Source organism: Elephas maximus, chromosome 2 (genome assembly GCF_024166365.1).
Source record: "Elephas maximus indicus isolate mEleMax1 chromosome 2, mEleMax1 primary haplotype, whole genome shotgun sequence".
In the NCBI taxonomy this organism is placed as follows: Eukaryota; Metazoa; Chordata; class Mammalia; order Proboscidea; family Elephantidae; genus Elephas; species Elephas maximus.
The window spans coordinates 23,225,738-23,253,591 of NC_064820.1; the positions used below are offsets into that span (position 1 = coordinate 23,225,738).

A 27,854-nucleotide genomic window follows, 5' to 3' on the forward strand; every position below is an offset into this window, starting at 1 on the left:
TGTTTTCCTGTGCAGCAATGGGTAACTGTTTCTTATTTATTTATTTATAATCAGGCTTCTGACTCATTTTGAATTTGGAGTAACTCTTGTAAACAGCATATATCAGTGTATTTTTTAAAAATAAAATGAACCTGATTGTGACTATGGTATAGTCAGATTAATTTCTACTTTTTAAATTTTTCATTTTCTGTGATTTCGCTTTGTACCTTTTATTCTCCTTTCCAACCTTCTGCTGTATTGATAAATTATGCTTTGTTTTTAATCTTCTGATTCTCTTAATTTTGTGTTTTTCTTCAAGTTGTAATACATGAAATTAAATATTAATTATGGATTTTTCCTCTTGTCTATTGTTTCTTACAAAGCTCCTGAAAACAAATACTAATACAATACTTGTCAAAATATTTGTAGTGAAAAAAAATGATTCTTTTCATATATTGGAAAAAAGTTTCATTATCCATCTTTCCTTAATTTCTGCCAGTTTACTATTTTTAAGTAAATATAGAGAAGATTGACAAATGCAAATTGTTTTTCTTCAGAATTTTGAGCACGTGATTTTTACCAACTTCTATCATCTACGTATTTTTTAATGAGAAGTTCACTTTAAATTTCATTATTCTTTTTTCAGTATTCTGTCTTTTCTTTCTGATAGCTTAAATTTCTTATCTTTGAGGTTTGACTTCTTTGATCTTACCTATCCAAGTGTGGATTTAATTTTTCTGCATGGCTCTTGGTGTTTATTTTCAATCTAAAAGTCCTTTTTTTTTTTTTCAATTCTGAAAAATCATCATGCATTTTCCTACAAATATTGTTTCCGTGCTCTAATTTCTTTTTAACTCCTTTGGAAATTTAGGAGTGAAGGTGCCGAGTCATCGTCTTGTTTACTTTGGACATGTTATCAGGAGGACTAGTCCCTGGAGAACATCATACTTGGTAAATGTGAGGGTCAGCGAAAAAGAAGCAGACTCTCAATGAGATGGATTGACACTGGCTGCAACACTGTCTGGGCTCAAACACAGCAACAATTGCGAGGGTGGCGCAGGACTGGGCAGTGTTTGGTTCTGTTGCATGTAGGATCACTATGACTCAGGGTCAACTCAATGGCAACAATAATAGCTAAAAATAGCTACTATTACATTTTTTCATTTGAGGTTTATTTGCTTAAATTTATGAATTTTGTATTTGAGTTTGTTAAATCTCTCTGTATCTAGCCTAGAGGTAATGCTATCTCTGTGTGTGTGTATACATGTGCATATACATGTATGTATATATAATGTATTTATATTTCTGAATATGTATATATACCAGTTGTTGAATCAATTCCAACTCATGAAGGCCCTATGTTCGTCAGAGTAGAATTGTGCTCCACAGGGTTTTAGATGGCTGATTTTTCAGAAGTAGATCACCAGGCCTTTCTCCCAAGGTGTTTCGGGGGAACTCAAACCTACAACCTCTTAGTAAGTAGCCAAGTGCATTAACTGTTAGCACCAACCAGGGTCTCTCTCTGTCTCTCTCTTTATGTGTATATATACAGCATAATTACATTTCTAGATATGTGTGTCCCAATATACACAACTACATTTCTATATATTTTCATATATAGTTTTATATATATATTTGATATGTATAGTTTTCATAAGAATTTTGTAATTATTTTCATGCAAATTTGTTTTATTTCATAGTCTCATTTCATTTAATCAATTCTTAGTCTTTTTTAAAGATGTTTATTAGTTCTTTTCATTTAAATAATCATAAACCTATGATTAAACTTATATTGTTTTCTTTTTCCCATCATTTGTTTCTTATTATTCAGAATGAATCTATTTCCTGACTTATTTCTCATTTTATGTACTATCTTTTAAAATTTTGAACTTTAAGCTTATGATAAACAACGATTAATGGATTCCTTGCTGTCTTCTTAAACCTCTTATTCTCTCCACTCATTCTTTGCCATACAGCAGTTTTGGAGATGCTGCTAAACCAATGGCTTTCTGATCCCTGGTCCTAGCTAGGACGCTGTATCTCCTTTCTTTTGTTTCCTCAAATATGCATTTCCATATATGTCATAGGCCCAGATAAATCATGGCTATATTTTTTTCCATGAGCTTGCTTTCTTTAGGCTTTGGGGGCATGCAAAGATATTCTAATTCATATAATACAATGCCTAACCACCCAGTATCCAGAGGGCCCATATTTTCTGACTTTTACTTCATTGTATTTTTGTTCTAAAGTTGTCCAGAGAAATATGTATGTATTCATTTGGTAAGGCTATTATATTTTTATTTTCAGCTTTATACATTTTTATCTTCATCTTCATACATTTTTATCTATCACCGTCTTGTATTTGGAAGAAAAGACACCATCTCAACTGCAATGCCTTACTTATGGTATCATTAATTCTCTCAGTACTACAAAGTTGGTATTTCTAATCACAATTTACGGATGTGTAAACTGAGTTGTAGACTGGTTAAGAAACCAGCCTTATGTAGCACAACCAAGTGTTGTTCAAAACACTTATTTACAATAATGAACTAGCATCACTTTTATCAGAAAATTGCTGCTTTTTCTATCAAAGAGAAACTATTATTGTTATTTATAATTTCATCAATTTACACAATTTTAAAATTATTCTTAGAAATAAATGAAATTCATTTTGTTGTTGTTGGGTGTCATTGAGTCAATTCCAATTCATAGCAAGTATGACAGAGTAGAACTGTTCCACAGGGTTTTCTTGGCTGTAATCTGTACAGGAGCAGATCTCCAGGTCTTTGCTGCTCTGGAGCCACTGTATGGATTCGAACCCACAACATTTTAGTTAATAGATGAGCACTTAACCATTGTGCCACCAGGGCTCCTTGAAATTAACTTTACCGCTATATAACTGTCCACAGGCTCCTCGTGTTTGAGATAGTATAGCCAATTTGAATATTTATTTGTATTATTAAGGAAAATGTTGAAAATTTTACACATGCATCCTAAACTCTATTAAAAGTTTATATATTTTGAGGGGAATACCTTAAATGTGATTAACCAACATGGTTAATTGTCTTATCACTGAATTAAGAGATTTATAACATAATCATTAATTGAATCTACAAATAACTGGTATAATAATCTTGTGTGAAAAACTTTTAGTCACTAATGCGGATTTCGATAATAATAAAGTTCTCTTATTTTTCTAAAGGAAACCCTGGTGGTGTAGTGGTTAAGTGCTATGGCTGCTAACCAAACGGTCAGCAGTTTGTATCTGCCAGACGCTCCTTGGAAGCTCTGTGGGGCAGTTCTACTCTGTCGCTATGAATCAGAACTGACTCGATGGCACTGGGGTTTGGTTTTTGGTTTGGTATTTTTCTTGTACTGGGTTACGTATGTAGCTTATTAAATAGCTTGAATTTAACACATTTTTAATTCTGACTTGAATTTTCACTGTAATATTACCAAATGAAAGTTATTTCCAATATGTAAAATTAAGTAACACCTTCAGTGGAAAACAAAAAGAAAATCCAATAGAAATATAAGTGTGTGTGTCTAGATTGGATTTCAATACACCAAGGCGGTAAGTAAACGATATTGACAGGTACATTTCTTCAAAATGTGACAAAAATATAAATTAAATTTTTACATACTTCACATGATTAACTGCACTACATATAATTGGGATTGTAAGATGTCATTAAATGCATAATAGTCAATTAAATGGATTTTTCATACACGAGTGCATTTCAATTATACATATGTGTATGTATGTGTGATTATGCATACATATATATGTATATATGTGTGTGTGTATATATATATATTTCTCCAAACCCATTGCCATCAAGTTCATTCTGACTCATAGCAACCCCATAGGATTCCCCCATTTCTAAGGAGCAACTAGTAGATTCCAGCTGCTGACCTTTTGGTTAGCAGCTGAGCTCTTCTTAACCATTGTGCAACCAGGGCGCTTAACATGGGAGAGAAAATCAAACTTTGTGAGTTCATATAAATCTTGGTATGGTCACAGGCACACTTTGATATCCTTGTCCTGGCATTTTAAAAAAGCTTAGGAATGGTGGGAGAAATTCCTTTCAATCAGTTCTCATTTACCACTATTTTTTTTATTGTGTTTGAAAATGCATTTCCTAGAAGGGTACAAAGAAAGAATTAAATGTTTACTTGAAAATGTTTGTACCATTGTTTCTTCATGGGATTCTGATGCAAGTTTCAAATAGCATATTCAGATAAAAATGGTCAAAAACAGTTTGGGGAAGGAAAACATTGATGCCAATTAGAGTACTGCACATGCAGAATAGCTTATTGCTTATTGCTTCCCTTAGGTATGGAAAGATGACTTCTATACAACCTGGAGGATTCTACCAAATAGGAAATCTAAATCATGATGAATCTTACACAGTTCCTAAATTCTGGGTTCTTTATTTTTTCCCCGCACGCAATACAGATGGTTAAACAAAGATAATTCAAAGATTTCCACAGCACTCTACTATTATGCATATTCATCTATCCATATTTTAGAAAAATATCCATAATAACAAAAGAAAATATAATTTGTACAGCACTTCTTGATAGCCCTGCTAACGCAGGATGATTTCAACCACTGCATTTCCTTCCCTAACTGTCCCTAAGACATATTTTTCATTTTTCCTAATTTAAATTTTTTCTACCCCCTAGCCATTGCAGCAGCTTTCATAAAAATGTTTGTCAGCGAAGATTTCTCTTAAAATTTGCCCAAGAGCATAGTACATGTACGTTCCTTTTTTTTTTTTTCTGAATAAATTCTATGAGGGTTATTTGTACGTATGGCTCAATTTTAAATACAAGCTATTCACAGATCATAACACATTAACTTCAAACTGACTTTCAATGCTTATTTGCAAGCTGTTCATGGGCAGATGAGAATACAGGAAAACTGTTCAAGCCTATTTTATGTATCCAGTCAAAGCAGAAACCACATCAATCAAAAAAAAAATAGATGTACATATGTTCACCTTCATTGTCCTTCAGAGAGAAGTTTGGGTTTATAGACAAGTGGTCATCGAGAAAGAAGTTAAACCTTGGTCCGTTGGCAAAATCATCTTTATCGGTGGCACTGATGGTGTGAATAACCTAAAGAAAAAAAAATACTGAATATTAAATTAGAGTTGATTTTGATTATATTGCATCATTTTAAATTGCTAAGATAAAAGTATTTTTGTATAATCCCTTTATCCATTTTGAGTGTTTGCAAAAGCAACTTATGAAAATAACGAGTAATTTGTTCTCTTGCATTAGATCTTAGAAAAAATCTTACAGCACAATTTATAATCATTCACAGTTTATTTTCTAGGACAGCACAAACATCGTTTTAAATTTTCTTTATCACCTGCAGTACCTCGGGACCAATTAGTTTTAAAATTTTGTATGAACACCTGTTTGGGGAGATATGAAGTATTGTTTGTACAAATATAAATATCCCAGTGTTGATGTAGAATAGCCTTGCAGAGCATGTTGGTCTCAATCAGTAAATGCAAAAGCAATGGAGTCTTGCATTTCTTCCTGTTTCAAGGGGCCTCGGAGGCCAGGATCCAGCCCCTGCATTTTGCAGACGAGGAACCTGATGCTCAGTGGAATTGTGATGCACTCCAAATATTTAAAATAATATCAGCGACAAAAGCAGATCACTCAACACTGTATCTGCTAAGTTTTCATCTTTAGTGACTGAGAGAAAGCGATTCTAAAATTTGGCTTATAGGCACGCTCAGGAGCAGAATAAGTTAAGCTATAGAAATAAAACCATTCCAGGTGGCCCAAGAGATGAAGACAAATTATATTAGTTAATTTTGTTATTTTTGAATCAGCAATCAATACCTATGGAAGCAGCAGTCAATAAGTTAAATGACATACTGCTTTGGGTAAATCTGCTACAAAAGAATTCTCTTAAGTGTTAGGAAGTGAAGATGTCACTTTGAGGACTAAGACGTGCCTTACCCAAGCCATGGCATTTTCATTTGCTTCATATACAAGCAAAAGTTGGACAATGAAAAAGGAAGACCAAAGAATAATAGACACATTCAAATTGTTATGTAGGCAAAGAATACTGAATATACCATGGACTGACAGAAGAATGAACAAATCTGTCTTGGAGGAAGTACAACCAGAATGCTCTTTAGATGTGAGGATGGTGAGACCCTTCTTGCTTATTTTGGACATGTCATCTGGATGGACCAGTTGCTGGGGAAGTACATGAGGCTGCAACAATGGGCTCAAACGTAGCAACGATTGTGCAGAACGTACAGGATCTGATGACGTTTCTTTCTGTTATACACAAGGCCGCTGTGAGTAGCAGCTGACTTTACGGCACCTAACAACAACATTTCTGTTAAGGTTCCTGGGTGCCACAAACAGTTTGTGCTGGACTACTGACTCAAAGGTTGGTGGTTTGAAGTCACCCTGAGGCACCAGGGAAGAAAGGCCTAGCAACCTGTTTCCATAAAAGATTACATCCAAGAAAACCTTATGAAGCTCAGTTCTATGCTGTAATACATGGGTTCACTATGAGCCGTAATTGGTTCAATGGCAACAAGTTTTATAATCATTTCACTATTAAACAGTAAATAGTCAAACAAATAAGCAAAATCAGTATTTTTAATATAGGTGCTCTCTTTCCAGCCCTTTCTTAGAAAAATAAGAGCTTCCTCTCCACGTAATGAGCCTAACATTAATTGGGCAGATTAACTAGGAGGAATATAAAAGTACTAGGAAGGAAGGGTCAATGGGAATAAAACCAGGAAAGCATGTTTTCATTGAAGTCAAGATGGTGTTTTAGGTTATAGAATTGATCCAATTATCTCAGAGGTTTGGAGGAGCTAAATAAGATGAATCTGAAAAATTTATGTTTTGAACTAGCAATACACAGCTCATTTGAGACCTCAAAAAGAACATTTCATTTTTTGTTGTAGGGGTGAAATACTAATTTGACTAAATTGAAAACCAAAACCCATTGTCGGCAAGTCAATTCAGACTCATAGCAACTCTACGGGACAGAGTAGAGCTGCCTCATAGGGTTTCCAAGGGGCAGCTGATGGATTTAAACTTCTAAGCTTTTGATTAGCAGCTGAATTCTTAACCACTGTGGCACCAGGGCTCCAAGTTCCAAATAGGAGGGAAAAAAAATGGGAAGCATTTGCTTCAAACTCAATTTGCCCAAATAATGATCAAGATATTAAATATTACTTACATATATATTTTCTTATATATATTTGTATTAAAAGCAATCATATATTTTAGTCTTTGTATCCTTTTTCCATAGTTATTAACACATTAAAAAATGTAAATTAGTGTTATCATTTAATTTATATCTGAGGAACAACATCACATGTCATTGATCTGACCAACAAATTAAAATCACATACTAATATTAATACTATAAATAATAACATCTACACTTATTTGTCTTCTTAATATAAAACAGATACTAGGATAAGCACTTTTTCACATTTATTTATCCTTCACAGTAATCCTAGTCCTAGTTAACAATATTCCTATTTATCAGATGAGAAAACCAAGGTTCCATGGGATGAATTATTTACCCATGTTAATACAACTGGTAAATACAAGTGTTTTTCTATAAGAAAACACCAAGAAGCAGCACTTATTTCTCTCTCTCTCTCCAGGAAAAAAAAAAAAAAAATTAACCAGCAACTGGCTTTCATGAAATATACATTGGTTATTTCAAATTTCTTGCAATCCATACTGAAGGCTGTGGTCTCGGATCTTCATTAGTAAGTGCTTCAAGTCCTCTTCACTTTCAGCAAGCAAGGTTGTGTCATCTGCATAACGCAGGTTTTTCATGAGTCTTCCTCCAATCCTGATGCCCCATTCTTCTTCATATAGTCCAGCTTCTCAGGTTATTTGCTCAGCACACAGATTGAATAGGTATGGTGAAAGATTACAGCCCTGATGCATACCTTTCCTGACTTTAAACCAATCAGTATCCCCTTGTTCTGTCCGAACAACTGCCTCTTGATCTATGTAAAGGTTCCTCATGAGCACAATTAAGTGTTCTGGAATTCCCGTTCTTGGCGATGTTATCCATATTTGTTACGACCCACATAATTGAATGTCTTTGCATAGTCAATAAAACACAGATAAACATCCTTCTGGTATTCTCTGCTTTCAACCAGGATCCATCTGACATCAGCAATGATATCCCTGGTTCCATGTCCTCTTCTGAAACCGGCCTGAATTTCTGCAAGTTCCCTATTGATATACTGTTGCAGCCATTTTTGAATGATCTCCAGCAAAATTTTGCTTGTGTGTGATATTAATGATATTGTTCTATAATTTCCACATTCAGTTGGATCACCTTTCTTGGGAATAGGCATAAATATGGATCTCTTCCAGTCAGTTGGCCAGGAAGCTGTCTTCCATATTTTTTGGTCTAGATGAGTGAGCACCTCCAGTGCTGCATCTGTTTGTTGAAACATCTCAGTTGATATTCCATCAATTCCTGGAGCCTTGTTTTTTTGCCAATATCTTCAAAGCAGCTTGGACTTCTTCCTTCAGTACCATCGGTTCCTGATCATATGCCACCTCTTAAAATGGCTGAACATCAACTAATTCTTTTTGGTATAATGACTCTGTGTATGCTTTCCATCTTCTTTTGATGCTTCCTGCATCGTTTAATATTTTCCCCATAGAATCTTTCGCTATTGCATAAAGAAAACAAAAATCCTCATAACTGGACCAATGAGCAACATCAAGATAAACAGAGAAAAGATTGAAGTTGTCAAGGATTTCATTTTACTTGGATCCACAATCAACAGCCATGGAAGCAGCAGTCAAGGAATCAAAAGACACATTGCATTGGGTAAATATGCTGCAAAGAACCTCTTTAAAGTGTTGAAGAGCAAAGATGTCACCCTGAAGACTAAGGTGCAACTGACCCAAGCCATGGTATTTTCAATCGCATCATATACATGTGAAAGCTGGACAATGAATAAGGAAGACCGAAGAAGACCTGGCACCTTTGAATTGTGGTGTTGGGTAAGAATATCGAATACACCATGGACTGCCAAAAGAATGAACAATTCTGTCTTAGAACAGGTACAGCCAGAATGCTCCCCAGAGGCAAGGATGGTGAGACTGTGTCTTACATACTTTGGACATGTTTTCAGGAGGGATCAGTCCCTGGAGAAGGACATCATGCTTGGCAGGGTCCAGAGTCAGTGGAAAAGAGGAAGACCCTCAAGGAGGAAGATTGACATAGTGGCTGCAACAATGAGCTCAAGCATAAAACAACTATTGTAAGGATGGTGCAGGACTGGGCAGTGTTTCTTTCTATTGTGCTTAGGGTTGCTATGAGTCAGAACTGACTCAATGACACCTAACAACAACAGCATTTCAAATTTCATTATAACAAAATGTGTAGCTGACCAAAAATCTTGTCTTTTCGCAACACATTGCAATTTATTAACAAACTCCCTGTTTATATAACAACAAGGAATGTTCATCAGGGAATGTTAAGTTTCAAATATTTTTGTTTAGAGAAAGAGTTCTTCAAAAGATCAATACTTTTACACTGAAAAATGTTATTATAACTACTTTTATGAAAGTAAATAGAAACTTTTACAAAATATTGTTCTGTAACATTACATCAGAGAAAGGCTTTGCAAAGATTTACACTATGGCAAATTCTATTTATTGAACATTTTATTGATAAGATTGAATTTAATGTTTCTATATATATATACAGCCAGTGACAAAAATTGATTTAGCCTGGACTCAAATGTATTCATTCTTCTGTTACCTTAAATCTTAAAACTTGCTAAATAGCCTTAGTAAGGATTTAACTAACCCAAAACAATCCATGGAACATTTTTAAATTTAATTCTATTTCTATACACATAGTAATGTATGAGTTCACCTGAGGAAAAGTTATGAAAAAATAATTTTTATTTTAATTTTGGTGGCTTTATTTTCTTTTGATAGTAACAGGTTTTCCTTTTTTTTTTTTGAAAGCGCATATAATTTCCAGAATGTATACTCATCTACTTAAAAAAGTAAACCAAATAAAACCCAAAAACCAAATCTGTTGCCGTTGAGTTAATTCTGACCCGTAGTGGCCCTGTAGGACAGAGTAGAACTAACCTGTAGGGTTTCCAAGGAGCAGCTGGTGGATTCAAACTACTGACCTTTTGTTAGCACCTGAACAGTTAACCACTGTGCCATCAGGTCTCCAAACCAAATAAAGGGATTTAATATTCTGTTGTTTAGTTGTATAAGTTTATTAAAGCATAAATCCCTCAAAAATAATTGTTGCATATTTTATTAGTTTAACATTTACTGTACCAAATTTAATACTAGATAATATTAGATAGTAGGAATATTAACTAATATTCTTTTTAATGAATTTATTGGAAGAACAAGCGTAATCACGAGTAAAAGGTTATAAGTCGTAAGAGAATCCATAACCCATTGGGATTGAATATAGGTATACATATAGATATAGACACAGGTATAGATATTCAAATATGTGTGCATATATTAATATATAAAAAATGATTTAATATTTGATAAATTTAGTAAATAAACAATAGTTGTAGTTGTTAAATAGGCATTTCAGGAAACTTAATGTTTTCGAATAACATATGTTGATTCTAATGTGAATGATAATTTTATCTCAAAAAAGCCAGAAATACCATATTTTTTCACAAATAAGTGTCCACATAAATAATGTGCCCACCCATATAATGGGTTTTTACCCATATAACACATGTAAGATAATGTGTTTACAAAAATAGGATGGGGTGTTGCCTAGTAAGCAAAAAAATGTATAATGTGTGCATTATTTGTGTAAAAATATGGCATAGGTGTGACTTCATTAAGAAGTTCATATGAAATAAAAAAATGGATGATCATTTTTTCAAATTGTATATCATTTCATTTGCCTGCTTTAGACTATTTAATGATTTATTTTGTTTTTGTTTTTTTTGTTGTTGTTTTGGAGAAAACCAAGAACCTTAAGGTATAATGGGACCATTAATTACCTTGTAGTCAAATCAGGACCTATTTGGTCATTTGCTCTGTGTTCTCCAACCACTTGCCCTTTCTTTGGATTTCCCTATCATTCCATGTTCTTTCTTTACTGCTTTATATGTTTCCCAACTTCCACTAGATCCCAACTATCAACAATATAAATCATTTGGTTCAAATACACTTCAGAGATCAATTCTTCTAAAAGGAAGGTTTATTTTGTGCCCAAGACAAGTACATTTGTATCACTCAGAATTTCACATCCATAACACAATAGCAATTGCAATTAATCATTTTGAAATTAGTTGTTTGATACTGTACTACAACAAGAAGATAAAATCTATGATGGCAGGAACTATGTCTCCTTATTTATTGTGAATCTATGGCTCCAGGACATTGTCTTAAATACTGTATTTGCTTGTTTAAAATGTTTACATTTATAAAGCCAGGAGACTGAAGAAGAACTGATGCCTTTGATTTACGGTGCTGGCAAAGAATATTGAATATACCATGGACGAAAAAGTCTGTCTTAGAAGAAGTACAGCCAGAGTGCTCCTTGGAAGTAAGGATGGCAAGACTTCATCTCATGTACTTAGGACATGTTACCAGGAGCGACCAGTTCCTGGAGAAGGACATAATGCTTAGTAAGGTAGAGGGTCAGCAGAAAAGAGGAAGCCCTTCGATGAGATGGATGGACACAGTGGCTGCAACTATGGGCTCAAATATAGCAATGATTGTGAGGATGACACAGGACTGGGCAGTGTTTTGTTCTATTGTACATAGGGTCACTATGAGTTGAACCAACTTGACGGCACTTAACAGCAACATACAATATGTTTGCATTTACAAAGTCACATAAAATTTCTTAGAAGTGCTGCAGAGGCTAAGTGGTCCTTGTAGAGGGTAGAACTGAAGGACTCAGGCTAGCAATGTGACACTGAGAGGGAGTGTGTGGTGTACAGAAAATGCCTGTAGGAACTTTTACATGAACAAGAGGTAGACAGTATGAGAGGTCAAAGGAAAATTCAAGGTCACAAGCTAATATAAATAAATTCAACTATAAAGCTGTGACTAGCATTTTAGGTTTGAAAACAGACGTTCACATCCACATGCCTAAGTATGTCTTTTGATTGTCTTTATTTTCAACTAATATTTTTGGGAGAAAAAGAATTCAGGATTGTCAGTCATTATCTTGTAACTTGGAATTTATCTTTCCACTCTTGTCCAACTTTCATCTTTCTTTATGAAAGGTCAGCTTTTAGTATTGTCATTCTTTTGAAGGCATTATGTCTTTTTTGGTTGTTTTTATTTTTAATTAAACTTTCTGTTTTCAGGTAATCACAGATTCATATACAGTTGATAGAAATACTGTAGAGAGAATCCATATACCCTTTAACATTTTCCTCAGTGGTGGCTGTCATTAGGTGCCTTCAAGTTGATTTTGACTATAGTGATACAATGTGACAGAGTATAACTGCCCTATAGGGTTTTATTGGTTGTAATGTTTTTGGAGCTTTGGTGGTGCAGTGGTTAAGAGCTACAGCGTATTATGGCTGCTAATCAAAAAGGTTGGTGGTTCAAATCCACCAGCGCCTCCTTGGAAACCTTATGGAGCAGTCCTGCTCTGTGTTGTAGGATCACTATGAGTTGGAATCGACTCAGTGGCAATGATTTTTTTTTTTTTTTAATCTTTATGGAAGCAGATTGCCTAGTCTTTTCCCCACTGAGTCACTGGGTGGGTTTGAACAGCCAACTTTTCAGTTAGCAGCCAAGCACTTAACTGTTTGCATCATCAGGGCTCTTCCTCTCAGTAATAACAGCTTGCAAAACTACAGTACAATATTATGGCCAGTATGTTGACAAATATTTCTGTTATCAAGATCCCTCATGTTGCACTTTCGTAGCCACACCCACTTCTCTGCTGCCTCTACCCCTCCTGAAGATATGGCAAAGACCAATTTCTATATATACATATATTTTTTTTCATGTTAAGAATATTTTTCCAGTGAAATCATGTTGTGTTAGGTGCCAACAAGTCATTTGCAACTCATAGCAACCTTATATATAACAGAACAAAATATTTCCTGGTCCGGAGTCATCCTCACAGTTGTTGCCATGTTTGGGCCTATTCTTGCAGCCACTGTGTCACTCCATCTCCTTCAGGTTCTTCTTCATTTTAATGTCTTTTTCCAGAGAGTGGTCCTTCCTGATAACATGTCCATGGTACGTAAGATGAAGTTTCACCATCCCCACTTCTAAGGAGCATTCTGGCTTTATTTCTTCCAAGACAGATGTGTTTGTTCTTCTGGCAGTCCATGGTATATTCAGTATTCTTCACCAATACAGTCATTCAAATGCATCAATTCTTCTTCAGTCTTCCTTTTTTCATTGTCCAGCTTTTATGTGCATATGAGGCAACTGAAAATACCATGGCTTGGGACAGGTGCACCTTAGTCTTCAAAGTGACATCTTTGCTTTTCACATTTTAAGGGGGTCTTTTAGAGCAGATTTGCCCAATGCAATGTGTCGTTTGATTCTTGACTGCTGCTTCTGTGGCCACTGATTCTGGATCCAAGTAAAATGAAATTCTTGACAATTTCAATTATTTTCTCCATTTATCATGATGTTGTTTGTTGGTCCAGTTGTTAGTTTTGTTTTCTTTATGTTGAGTTATAGCAATCATAAATTACGTAAATTGGGGAATTGGCTTTTTTTCACTTAGAAAAGCTCTCTGGAAATTCATCCAGGTTTATTACATGTATTAACACTTTATTCCTTCTTTATTGCTGAGCAACGTTCCATGATATGGTTGTACTGCGGTTTACTTAATCATTCACTCATTGAGGTACATACGGATTGTTTCCAGATCCGTATTATTGTGAATAGAATTAATATAACATTTATATACAAGTTTTTGTCAGAACGTAAGTCTTCATTTTTCTAGGATAAATGTTCAAGAGTGCGATTGGTGAATCGTATGGTAGTTGCGTGTTTATTTTTTTTAATATACTGCCAAAATGTACTCCAGAGTAGCTGTACTCTTTTATATTCCCCCAGCAATGTTAAGAATGATTCAGTCTCTCTGCATCTCACCTGCTTTTATTTTCTTTTATTTTAGCCCTTCTGATAAGTGTCTAGTGACACATCATTGCAGTTTTAATTTACATTCCCCCAATGCTAAGGACATTGAACATCTTTTCATGTGCCCCATTGTTTTAGCTGCTAACTTTGTGTAATCTGTTATGCAGCATGCAAGACAAATGACCATCCCGTGCCAGCCTCCTATTTGTTTTCCGTGCCTCAGCCACTCTGGTCTTCCTTCAAAATTCCCACAATCCCTTCACTAGTTGACATTCTATATCCAGCCTCAGGCCCTATGTTCAAGCTCTTCTTTCCTTCCTGCACACTCTCCATCCCTAATATATACACATTCTTCACCTGGTTAAATTCTAATCATCTTTCAGTACTCAATATCACTCAATCATCACTCATAAGTCATTTTCTTCAGTCCCCCAAAATAGACCAAGTCAGTTCCCCCTCTCCAACCTAGATGAAGCTTCATTAGGACAGGAAAGTTTGCTGTTTCCTCAACACTGAATGCAAAGCTGTACATAAAGAATTCAATATATTTTTATTGTAATGATGAGTGCAGGAATGAATGAGTTGATTTGTTGAGTTACATTTGAAATCCAGAGAATTTGTTTCCTAAAAAAAAAAACAAGAAAAAAAGAAAAAATCTACTTGCAGCTTTTGCTAAAGGTTTATAAAATTATTTTCCCTCAATACAAAAATAGTTTGCAGGATTCTATGTATTATACCTAAACATAATAAAAATAAAGCTGCTCATTTTTCTTCCATTTAAATGCTAGTAAGGAAATAATTAACTTACCTGGCCAGGCTTAGAATTTTCACAGACAACAATATCATATTCCCTGGCGAGTTCGGGTGGATTGTCATTGACATCCAGAACCCTAATACCCACTGTGACATGGCTCAGCAAAGCAGGATTGTCTGGAAAACACACAGGGATGTATTTAGCATTTCCATGCACACTTTAGAGCATTGGTTTAAAACAAATCTCCTTAATAGTGTAGCTTGTCACTAGATCCATATGCTGCAGCAGGACTCTTGGCAAAAGACAACTTTATGAAAGCACTCTTGCTGGAACTCATTAACTTACAGAAAAATGAAAAATGAACAACAAGGCATGGCATGAATGCTAAAATGATATTTTGTCATATCAAGGAAATTACATGTTATTTAGGAACCGAAGTGGGAGAAAGTTGTCAGAATTCATTGTATGCTGTCAGAGTTTAAGGGATGAAAAATTGGTTTCATCATTAATATAAGAAAATCACAGCAGCTGGTTAAAAAAAGAAAAATCACAATCTAAAAAGTTCAAGGTTTCAAATCTAAATAAATGCAAAGAAAATAGAAAGTAACGTTCTTTACAAAAAAGACTATTTTCTCCTTATATGAGAACATATGCCGTGGGTGATTTTAAGTCGCCCTTGGGAAAAAAATATACAGAATAATTTAAATCAGAACATAGCATGGAATTCCTGTGCAACTCGGAGAGATACCATAATAGTATATTCACTACTTTAAAATACACCTTAAACTCTGCCTTTTTATTTTTTAATAAGTTTATTAGTTTGGAGATGCAATGAAAAAAGGAAAATATTTGATAAGTTTTACATTTCAAAAGTATAGTAGTAGTGTCATAATGAGAACATTAAATCTTTCTTTTTATTGCTAGATTTCTGATATACTTGAGAAAATGTCCAAAATTAAAACTTACACATTAACGTATTAGACTAGTACGTAGACATAAATATAAAATATAAACAAATTTATCAAAAGGAGCATAAAAACATATAAAGAAGATGTTAAAAATGTAAAAACAAAGGAAGGATTAAAATTTTTCTATAAGTGGCTCTAAAAAAAACAGAAAATACGAGTAGAACTATCAAAACTAAAGAAAATTAAATTTAGGTAAAACCAAAGTTATTTTCTCAAAATGAAAAAAAAAAAAATCAGGTTGAGATAGTTTTGCCTAAATTGAAAGAAAGAGGTAATTTCAATCCTGTACACATTTTTTTCTGGAAAACAAAGAAAGGAAAATATACTCCATCACTTGCTTTTTTGTGGCCTATACAATTTGGATACCAACACCAGACACTTCCAATCATGACAGGTGTTAAGTATCAACAGCCTAAGCAAAATAATAGCTAATCTACTGTACCAGTGTGTAAAAAAACAAAAAAATTCTGTCTTAATCGATTTAGTTCCAGAAATGTCATTTTTAGCTTACTATTAAAGGAAAAAAGAGAGGAAAGAAGAATAGTTAGAAAAGGAGAAGAGTAAAACACATAAACATTATCCATAAAGTTAATGGATTAAAGGAAGGACAAAAAAGCACATCATATCAATTTCAACACAAATAGACAAAAAAAAAAACAAAAAAACACTAAATACTATTCAATATCCATCCATGTTATAAGACAAAAAAAAAAAAAAAAACCTATACAAACTATGAATGTGCTGTCTCAAGCTGATCAAGGATATGGAAAAAAGGAAAAAAGAAACCTAAGGTAACATTAATCTTAATGGCGATGAACTAATAAAAATTAATAAACAAACCTATAAGGAAAATGGGAATAAATCTAACAAAATGTAAAAGTCTTATATGTAGAATACTTTATGGAAATACATTAAAGAAGATCTAAACAAATAAAGAGCTCCACCATGTCTGTGGCTGTTGTTGTTTTTGCTGTTAGAAGCCATCAAGTTGGTTCCAACTCATAGCTACCCTATGTACAAAGGATGAAACACAGCCTGGTCCTGCACTATCCTCATAATCTTGTTATGTTTAAGCCCATTGCTGCAGCCACTGTCTCAATCCATCTCAGTGAGGGTCTTCCTCTTTTTTGCTGACCCTGTACTTTACCAGGCATGATGCCCTTCTCCAGGGACAGATCCCTCCTGATAACACGTCCAAGGTATGTAAGACTTAGTCTCGTCATCCTTGGTTCTAAGGAGCATTCTGGTTGTACTTCTTCCAAGGCAGATTTGTTCATTCTGGCCATCCATGGTATATCCCATATTCATCACCAACACCAAAATTCAAAGGCGTCAATTCTTCTTCAGTCTTCCTTATTATGGAAGACAGAATGTCACACTCTACCTAATGCAGTACTAATGCAATTGAATAACTGCTGTTTATTAAAAGCAGGGTGATGTATAAAATCTGTAGTATTAATTCCATATAACTAGAGCTAAAAACTAACTCTAATTTTATAGCCAATTGTGGCCTACCTGCTTGAATTCTTGTATTTATTTTTGCTCAATTAAAATTAGCCAACTGTATTTATGAACTGACATATTCCTTTGGATCTCTACTTATTTCTCTCAGTCTTTGTGTTAGTATTTTAATCCCTGAATATCAATTAATTTACTTAAAAATTTGAACAATATCCAGATGGATTACATGGCTTTTGCTATGGCTAAGTGGGATCATGCTGCTAAAGTTCATAATACAATTTTTTTCTGTAATTTTTATTCTCATTTTTGTTTTCATGCCTCATTCCTAGAAATTAGTTTTTAATCTGCATCTGAGGGTATAATATGTAGAATGTACTAGAATCAGACGAACTTAGGTATATATACAGTACTTAGCACTCTTCAGTAGCATGAACTTTGACAAGTTATTTCCTATTTCTATGCCCAAATTATTTCATCTGTAAACCTGGAGTAAGAGTTATGTGATTTTCCAAATTGTGTCTTTGAGAATGCTACCTAGAACTTCACTAATAGAATGGATTATAATTTTATATTCTTTTTCTTTTTCTGGGTGAGCAATATAATCGTAATAAAAGTTTTCTTATTAGATATAATTGGAATCAGGAAGCGGTTTTGTTAATCAAAACAAAACATTCTAATATGAGGAATCATTAATAAAAAAATACTGATATATGTTTTAAATGATTGTATTAAATATTTGAATGCATAATGATTCGCCAATATCTGGATGTAGGGATAAATTCTTCTCTGAGAAAGGATTTTCCGTGACTTATGGTTAATGTCACCATTCTTGTAAAAAACACACTTGTCGTATCATCTTTGAAGCCAAAAATTCATTTTATTTTAAGTAAAGGAAGAACTTTAAAATGCTTTCAACCCAGTTTAAGTGCAACACCATTTCAAGTTTATATGAAGTTCCCTATAATTTTAAAAATGTTCTATTTTTCTCCTATATTGAAGTATATTTTTAGCAGATCACTTATATCAAGTATTAAGAAAACCTTAAACTTATACTACTATAAAAAGCCTAACTCCATTTTACATACATATATATATATGTATATATACACACACACAAATATAAAATTCTGTTATGTAATATTTAATAGATTACATAATTGAAATGACAAGTTGAACAGGCTTGGAAATAAAACTCAAGAAAGAGGCTTCTCATACTGGCCATGAAAGAGGGACTGATACTGGACTAGCATGCCATCATGCTCAACAAAATATATGAACAAACTATTCGCAGATATTGACATCAGACGGTGCAAACCAGGCACCCTGTGAGAAGATTAACACACAAGCTTAGTTTGGGAATTTCCTTTGGTGTTGTGCTTAAAGGCAATGTTATAGTCCATGGCACTGAGAGGTGAAATCCACAAAAAAAACAATGGTCTCATTGATATAAGGGACAGAGAATGGTATGCAGAAATCCTGGGATGACTGGAATTATTGGGGTTGAGGTACTGGGGACAGTTCACTGCACAAAGAAGTAGCTGCAAAAATCTACAGCAAAGTCTTTTGAGTCTTCACTAAAAATCTAATTTGTAAATGCACAGGGCAAGAACCTTAAAGCACTGGCAGAGAAAAGGTACTGTGGAGTTCCAAATGGAATAGAAATTCTATAGGTTGCACATAGCTGAAAGACATAGGAGTTACAATAAGACAGTGAATTCCTACAAGTTTGCTGAACATTGTGGGCATTTAATTAAGAACCTAGAAAGGATGCACCTTATTACTAAGGTCTCAGTAGTAGATGAATATTCAACACATGCCTTAACAAAGCATAAAATTGAGCCTAAAAACAATGGGCATGATTTGTTAGTAAATTAAATGCCTGCCAGAACAAAATTTAACATCTCTTAGTAACAGAAATTAACAACATAAACGGCTACTATACATGTTGGCCTCACCAGATGTAATAAGCAGGAATCAAATCACCTACATCTATGGAAAGAGATGATAGTGAAGCATAAAATCATCAGTCACAATGAGGCCAAGGGCCAACTGTGGAAAAAGATCATCAATTGCTCATATGCAAGTTCAAGTTGAAGTTGAAGAAAATTAAAACAAGTCTAAGTGAGTCAAAGAATGACCTTGAACATATCCCACCTGAATTAAGAGACCATCTCAAGAATACATTTGACACACTGAACACTAATGACTGAAGATCACATGAGTTGTGGGATGACATCAAGGACATCATATATGAAGAAAGAAAAATGTTATGAAAAAGACAGGAAAGAAAGAAAAGATGAAATAAATGTCTGAAGAGACCCTGAAAATTGAGTAGATAAAGTGAATGGAAGAAACGATGAAGTGAAAGAGCTGAACATAAGATTTCAAAGGGAGGCTTGAGAAGACAAAGTATTATAATGACATATGCAAAGACCAGGAGTTAGAAAACCAAAAGAGAAGAACATGCTAAGCATTTCTCAAGCTGAAAGAACTGAAGAAAAAATGTAAGACCCAAGTTGCAATATTGAAGGATTCTATGGACAAAATGAGGGAATATCAATTGAGATGTTTCAACAAACGGATGCAGTGCTGGAAGTGCTCACCTGTCTATGTCAAGAAATATGGAAGACTGTTCCCTGGCCAACTGACTGGAAGAGATCCATATTTATGCCTATTCCCAAGAAAGGTGATCCAACCAAATGTGGAAATTATAGAACAATATCATTAATATCACACACAAGCAAAATTTTGCTGAAGATCATTTAAAAATGGCTGCAGCTATATATCAACAGAAAACTGACAGAAATTCAGGCCGGTTTCAGAAGAGGACATGGAAACAGGGATATCATTGCTGATGTCAGATGCATCCTGGCTGAAAGCAGAGAATACCAGAAGGATGTTTAAAAATAAAAAATTTACCTGTGTTTTATTGAGTATGCAAAGGCATTTGCCTGTGTGGATCATAACAAACTATGGATAACACTGCGAAGAATGGAAATTCCAGAACACTTAATTGTGCTCATGAGAAACCTTTACATAGATCAAAAGGCAGTTGTTCGGACAGAACAAGGGTCTACTGATTGGCTTAAAGTCAGGAAAGGTATGCATCAGGGCTGTAATCTTTCACCATACCTATTTAATCTGTGTGCTGAGCAAATAACCTGAGAAGCTGGACTATATGAAGAAGAATGGGGCATCAGGATTGGAGGAAGACTCATGAAAAACCTGCATTATGCAGATGACACAACCTTGCTTGCTGAAAGTGAAGAGGACTTGAAGCACTTACTAATGAAGATCAAAGACCACAGCCTTCAGTATGGATTGCACCTCAACATAAAGAAAACAAAAATCCTCACAACTGGACCAATAAGCAACATCATGATAAACAGAGAAAAGTTTGAAGTTGTCAAGGATTTCATTTTGCTTGGATCCACTATCAACAGGCATGGAAGCAGCAGTCAAGAAATCAAAAGACGCATTGCATTGGGCAAATCTGCTGCAAAGAACCTCTCTTAAGTGTTGAAGAGCGAAGATGTCACCTTGAAGACCAAGGTGCACCTAACCCAAGCCATGGTATTTTCAGTCACATGCATGTGCAAGCTGGACAATGAATAAGGAAGACTGAAGAAGAATTGATGCCTTTGAATTGTGGTGTTGGCAAAGAATATTGAAAATACCATGGACTGCCAAAAGAATGAACAAATCTGTCTTGGAAGAAGTGTGGCCAGAATGCTCCTTAGGGGCAAGGATGGCGAGACTGAGTCTTAAATACTTTGGACATATTGTCAAAAGGGATCAGTCCCTGGAGACGGACATCATGCTTGTCAAAGTACAGGGCCAGCAGAAGAGAGGAAGACTGTCAGTGAGGTGGATTGACACAGTGGCTGCAACAACAAGCTCAAGCATAACAATGACTGTAAGGACGGCTCAGGACTGGGCAGTGTTTCGTTCTGTTATGCATAGGGTTGCTATGAGTCAGAACTGACTTTACAGCACCTAACAACAACATAACAAACAGGTAAAATATTGAAAGATATTTTAAAATATTGAAAGATGCAGGAAGCATGAAAAGAAGATGGAAGGAATATACAGAGTCACCGTACCAAAAAGAACTAGTGGACATCCAACCATTTCAGAAGGTAGTTTATGATCAAGAACTGATGGTACTAAAGGAGAAGTCCAAGCTGCACTGGAGGTATTGGCAAAAAACAAGCCTCCATGAATTGATGGAGTACTAGTTGAAATATTTCAACAAATGAATGCAGTGCAGGAAGTGATCACTTGTTTATGCTAAGAAATTTGGAAGATAGCTATCTGGCCACTTGCCTGGAGGAGATCCATATTTGTTCCCATATTTGTTGGAAAGGTGATTCAACTGAATATGAAAATTATCAAACAGTATCATTAATATCACATGAAAGTAAAATTATGCTGATGATAATTAAAAAACAGTTGCAGCGGAATATTGACAGCAAATTGCCAAAAATACAAGTTGGATTTAGAAGGGGAATATCAGTGCTGATGTCAGATGGACCTTGGCTGAAAGCAGGGAATACCAGAAAGATGTGTACATATGTTTTATTGACTATGCAAGGGCATTCAACTGTTCGGATCATAACAAATTATGGATAATATTGGGAGGAATGGGCATTCCAGACACTTGTGCTCACGTGGAACCTGTACATAGGCCAAAAAGCAGTCATTCAACCAGAACAAGGGAATACTGGATGTTTTAAAATCAGGAATGGTGTATGGCAAGGTCATATCTTTTCACCATATGTCTTCAATCTGTATATTGAGTAAATAATCCAAGATGCTGGACTATATGAAGCATAATGTAGAATCGGTATTGAAGGAAGACTCATTAACAAGCTTCAGTTTAAGATGATACAACCTTACAAGCTTAAAGTGAAGAAGACTGAAGTGCTTACTGATGAAGATCAGACTACAGGCTTCATTACGGATCACACCTTAACATCAAGAGAAAAAAAAAAATTCTCACAACTGGACCGCTAAGTAACATTATGATAAATGGAGAAAATATTGATGTTGTTAAGGATTTCATTTTACTTGGATCCACAATCTATGTCCACCAAAGCAGAAGTCAAGAAATTAAACGATGTATTGCGTTGGGAAAATTCACTTCAAAAGACCTCTTTAAAGTGTTAACAAGCAAAGACGTCACTTTGAGGACTAAAGTGCACTTGACCCCCCAAAAAAAGACTCAAGCCATGGTATTTTCAATTGCCTGATATGTATGCAAGAGATGGACAATGAAAAAGGAAGAAAAAAGAATGAAAAACGAACAAGGAAGAATACATGCCTTTGAATTATGATGTTGGCTAAGAATACTGAATTCTCAGCCAACACCACTCTGGACCGCCAGAAGAATAAACAAATCTGTCTAGGAAGAAGTACAGCCAGAATGCTCCTTAGAAGTGAGTGTGATGAGACTTCATCTCACATACTTTGGACATGTTATCAGGAAGTACCAGTCCCTAGAGAAGGATATCAGGCTTGGTAAAGCAAACGGACAGCAAAAAAAAAAAAAAAAAGAAGACCATCAATGAGAATGGACACAGTGGCTGCAAAAATAGGCTCAAACATAGCAAAAATTGTGAGGGTGGTGCAGAACCATGCGGTGTCTGGTTCTGTTTTGCATGGGGTCACTGCGAATCAGAACAGACTCAATGACACCTAATAACTGACAAATACAATATAAATTATCTAAATATTTATTCATGAATAATGGCAAATATAAATAATGGAAAGAGTAGAGCAAACACTAGAAATAAAGATATGATAAAAGAAAGCATGCAAATCATTTAAGTAGAAATATACAAACAATAGAGGAAAGTCAATGAACATGGTTCTTTTTTGAAAAGAAATAGAACAAGATAAACCCTTGAATAAATTTTTAAAAATGTAAAACTTATTAATAACATATGTAAAAAGTGAGACTTTTCATGGATTTTACAAATATAGTAAAAAGAGAAATACATACACAACATTAAGCCCAAATAACTAACATTAAAAATAAATAGACTTATTAAAAAATAATTACCAAAACTGAGGCACAAAGTCTAAATAGACATATAATTTTTTAAATTTTATTTTATTTAAACAATATGCCTCACCAAAAACGAACAAAATAAAAAAAAGAAACAAACCTCCCATGCACAAATGGTAAATTCATTGGTGAATTTTATTAAACATTTTTGAAGGACATAATACTAATCAAACAAAATTTGTTTCAGAAAGCAGATAAAGAACCAATACCATGATATGTTTTAAATTATCTGACAATAATACTGCTATGAAATTCAGGTTGTGGTGTTGGCAAAGAATCTTGAATATACCATGGACTGCCAAAAAAGTGAACAAATGGGTTTTGGGAGAAGTCCAGCCAGAATGCTTCTGAAAAACACAGATGGCGAGACCACATCTTATATACTTTGGACACGTTATCAAGAGGGATCAGTCCCTGGAGAAGGACATCATGCTTGGTAAAGTAGAGGGTCAGTGAAAAAGAGGAAGACCCTCAAAGAGATGGATTGACACAGTGGATGCAACAATGGGCTCAAGCAGAGCAAGGATTGTGAGGATGGTGCAGGCTCGGGCAGTGTTTCGTTCTGTTGTGCATAGGGTGCTATGTATTGGAAGTGACTCGATGGCATCTAAGAACAACACTACAAAATGTAAACCTCAAACTTTAAATATATAAGAAAAATAAGCTAAAACTGTGTTACCTTGGGTTTAGTAAAGGTTTTCTAGAAAAGGCATAGAAATCAAGAACCATAAAAGAAAAAAAAGAAGATAAATTATACTATAGAAAAAATTGCTCTTGCAAAATCTCTATAAGTCTTTGAATATGTTGTTTATTAAGAAAATATAAAGATAAGCTACAATATGTGAGAAAATATTTGTAAAACATATCTGATAGTCATATACCCATAATATATTAAAATCTCCAAAATAATAAAAATCCCAACAATTTTATTAAAAGGTGTAAAATTTAGCATGAATTGACCACAGCATATATACAGACTGCACATAAGCATATGAAAAGATGTTCATTTCCAATAATCTGGTGAAATGCAAACTAAAACAAAAATGAAATCTCGGTTACTAGGCTGGGGGAAAATACTGACAATGTCTAGGACGTGGAGCAGCTTCTGATGGCAAGGCAAAATGGTATTCCACTTTGGAAAACAAGTTGGTATGTTTTCATAAAGTTAAACATACTTTGTGACCTGACACCCCACTCTTAGCTTTTTATCTAAGAGAAATAAAAACAAATGTCCCTATAAAAACTGGGTGCTATATCATGACTGTGGTGGTGCTCAGATGGCTGGATGCATTTTTAAAATTTATCAAGTTTTATACTTAAGTGCGATGATTTTAATATGTAAATTATTCCTTAGTAACCTGACTTTTAAACAAAAAAAGTGACAAACATTGAGACTTTAAATTTGGAGCAAAGAAATAGTATCACTTATTTAACACATTAATTATATTGTGAACAATGTCAAGAGATTTTCAAAATCTTTAAAATACTATTGAAATAAATCTTTTTCTAATAAATATTTGTAAAAATTTAAAATATAGTATATGTTATTTACAATGGCTTTAAAAACCCATAAAATATTTAGAGGTATATTGTATAAAACTTCTACATGATAACTACAATATATTATTGAGAAAAATCAAAGAATAATTAAGTAAATGGAGAGATATACCATTTTCATGGATTGGAAGATTCAGTCCTAAAATGTCAATGGTCCACCAACTAATCTACTACAGATCTTATTCCAATTCCAATTCAAATTTCAGAAGCCTTTTGTCTTGTATGTACGTTTGCTTGCTTTTAGTAGAAATTATCAAGCAGTTTCTAAAATTTATAAGGAAATGCACAAAATTGAGAATTACCAAATCAACTGGGGAAAAAATAAGCATGGTTGGTCATCTTTTGCTATCAGGTTACAAAATGTTCTATAGCAGTACAGTAACCTAGGTAGTTTGTCATTAGCATTAAAATGGGCAAGTAGATAATTGGAACAAAATATAAAATGTCCATAAAAGAGTAACAGATATATATGATGAACTGATTTTTGACAAAGTTGCCAAAATTATTTAATTGAGAAAGTGAGAGCTTTGAAAAAATAGACATATACACAAAACTGTGTTAGTTAATATCATTTAATGATATTTTCAGTCACTATACACTGATACATACATGTATAAACATGTTAAGGAATGTATTTTATTTTACTACTTTTGATCATTGGTTAAAGCAATACTTTTTCGTTATTGTTTTAATGCTATTCCTTTTGTGTGTTAAGGAAAAAGTACTTTTGTTTGCTAAGGGGAATTGTTAATATAATCACATTTGTAGAAAATAAATTACATATATTGAAATAAGCACACTAACAATAGTACGATAATATCTAGATGTTTCAAGGACTTAAAACCCCCCACTCTGCAGTAATTTTTTTGTTTTGTTTTGTTTTGTTAGACACCCAAACCCACTGCCATTGAGTCGATTCTGACTCATAGTGACCCTATAGGACAGAATAGAACTGATCCCATAGAGTTTCCAAGGAGAGCCTGGTGGATTTGAACTACCAACCTCTTGGTTCACAGTTGTAGCGCTTAACCACTGCATCACCAGGGTTTCCTTGTTAGAAACAGATGTTAACAAAAACTAATTTCAGGTTAAAATACAATAGTGAATAAATTCATCAAATATAAATTTAAATTGTTATCACTAGAAATTAACAATTGAATTAAATTTGATTTTTGCGGATTCTAATCTTTGAATGTATTTTCTTGAGAGACAAAGAGAAAAATTCAATAAAAATAGAAGTGGTAAACTTTGGTTTATGGACACAGAAAAAGTGGAACAGATGTTTGAAACAAAATTCTTAAATAAATACTCAAATCAAGGTACCCATTGTTTTGTTGTTCTTTTTCTTGTTGCTGCTTTTTAATGTGCATGCTCTGTGGACAGTAGGACCTTTCATATTCATTCGAAGTACGAATAAGGTAACATCTTCATGTTGGCTCTGTTTGAAGAATATTTGCAAGCAAACAATGAATGGCAGAGTCCTATTTTGGTTAAGAGGTCAGGCAAAATAAGTTCTGACTTAGTGCACAGAACAAGAAGAAATAAGATATTTTGGGTAAAATGGGAAATACAGAGCTTAATGATTTTTGAGTTGTACAATGAGTGATGAAGTTCATGGGCAGATAAGGTAGGTGGAGAATTGAGAAAGAATATTCATGTATTTAACAACATTTTATTAACAAAATTCTAGGTGCCAGGAAATTTAATAAGTGTTTAGGAATACTATGATAAACAAAGTTAGACCTGATTCCTAAACTTGAGGTGCCCACAGTATAATAGAGGTGAAAAAAAAAAAGATGACAATAAAATATAATAAAAACAATACTTAAGACATGCATTGAATTAGAATGTAGAAGAGAAGGGGCCACAGAACTTGCCTGAGAAGTTGAGAAAGATTTCACAGATGCATAACATTTAAAATAGTTCTTGGAAAGAAATGGGTGTTTATAAAACAGAAGAGAGTGAAAAGGGGTATTGAAAGATGAAAATGTTAAAATTATTATAGGTTAAAATTATTAGAAGAAGATGGCCTCTTTGAAGGTCTATGACTAAAAGTACAACACACAATTTTTAGAGGATTAGAGAGGGCTGAGTTTTGTTTAGCAAAGCCATATGTATTCCACGTGGACTTTATTTCTTATAAACATTCAGGATGTTTGTGTGTCTGTCTGTGTCTATGTGTGCATATCCACATGGGATTAGCACTAAAGGGAGCTATGACATAAATAACATTTTTATTGGCAATAATGTTTTCAACCCTAAAAAGCATAAGAATTACATAGGATAATGGTCCTTAAACTTTAGTATGGCTCTTAAACTTTTAGCATGGTATGGTTCTTAAACTTTTAGCATAAGGTTACCAAAGGGATTCCAAGGAGTGTCTGGTCGATTCGAACTGCCAACCTTTTGGTTAGCAGTCTTAGCTCTTAACCACTATATCATCAAGTTTTCCTTTAGCATAAAAGTCACCTTGAATTCTTACTAAAACCCAGGTTTCTGGGCCAGAAAGACAGTTTCAGGTTCAGTAGATCAGCAGTGGGACCTAAGGATCTGCATTATTACATCTGTAGTGATCCCAATTTAAGAACCACAGACTTAGAATTTAAAATATCAAGTCTTATCTCAAGAAAAGTTGTTGTTGTTAAGTGCCACTGAGTCGGTTCCAAATCATAGAAACCCTACATACAACACAGTAAAATACCAGCCGGTCCTGAAAAATCCTAACAATCGTTGCTATGTTTCAGCCCATTGTTGCAGCCACTATAAACAGAAAAAGTTGTGCATTCCTTCCATCTCATCGAGGGTCTACCTTTTTTTCACCAACCTTCTACTTTACCAAGAATGATGTCCTTCTCCAGGGATTGGTCCCTCCTGATAACAAGTCCAAAGGATGTGAGACAAACTCACCATCATTCCTTCCAAGGAAATTTATTAAGTCCATACTATATTCAGT

At 34.2% G+C, this 27,854-nt stretch overlaps 1 protein-coding gene across 4 annotated transcripts in view; it reads right to left on the reverse strand.

Moving 5' to 3' along the window:
* The window catches only part of LOC126063261 (cadherin-18), a 1,172,813-nt gene that overhangs the window by 42,534 nt on the left and 1,102,425 nt on the right, over window positions 1-27,854 (reverse strand). For 3 of the 4 annotated variants that reach the window (XM_049861519.1, XM_049861523.1, XM_049861533.1), the window contains 2 exons: window positions 14,900-15,021; window positions 4,986-5,103 (listed from right to left, as the gene is read on the reverse strand). In XM_049861519.1, coding sequence (XP_049717476.1) covers window positions 4,986-5,103; window positions 14,900-15,021 — 240 coding nt within the window. The remainder of the gene's footprint in view (window positions 1-4,985; window positions 5,104-14,899; window positions 15,022-27,854) is intronic. The other variant, XM_049861542.1, reaches the window with a different exon arrangement.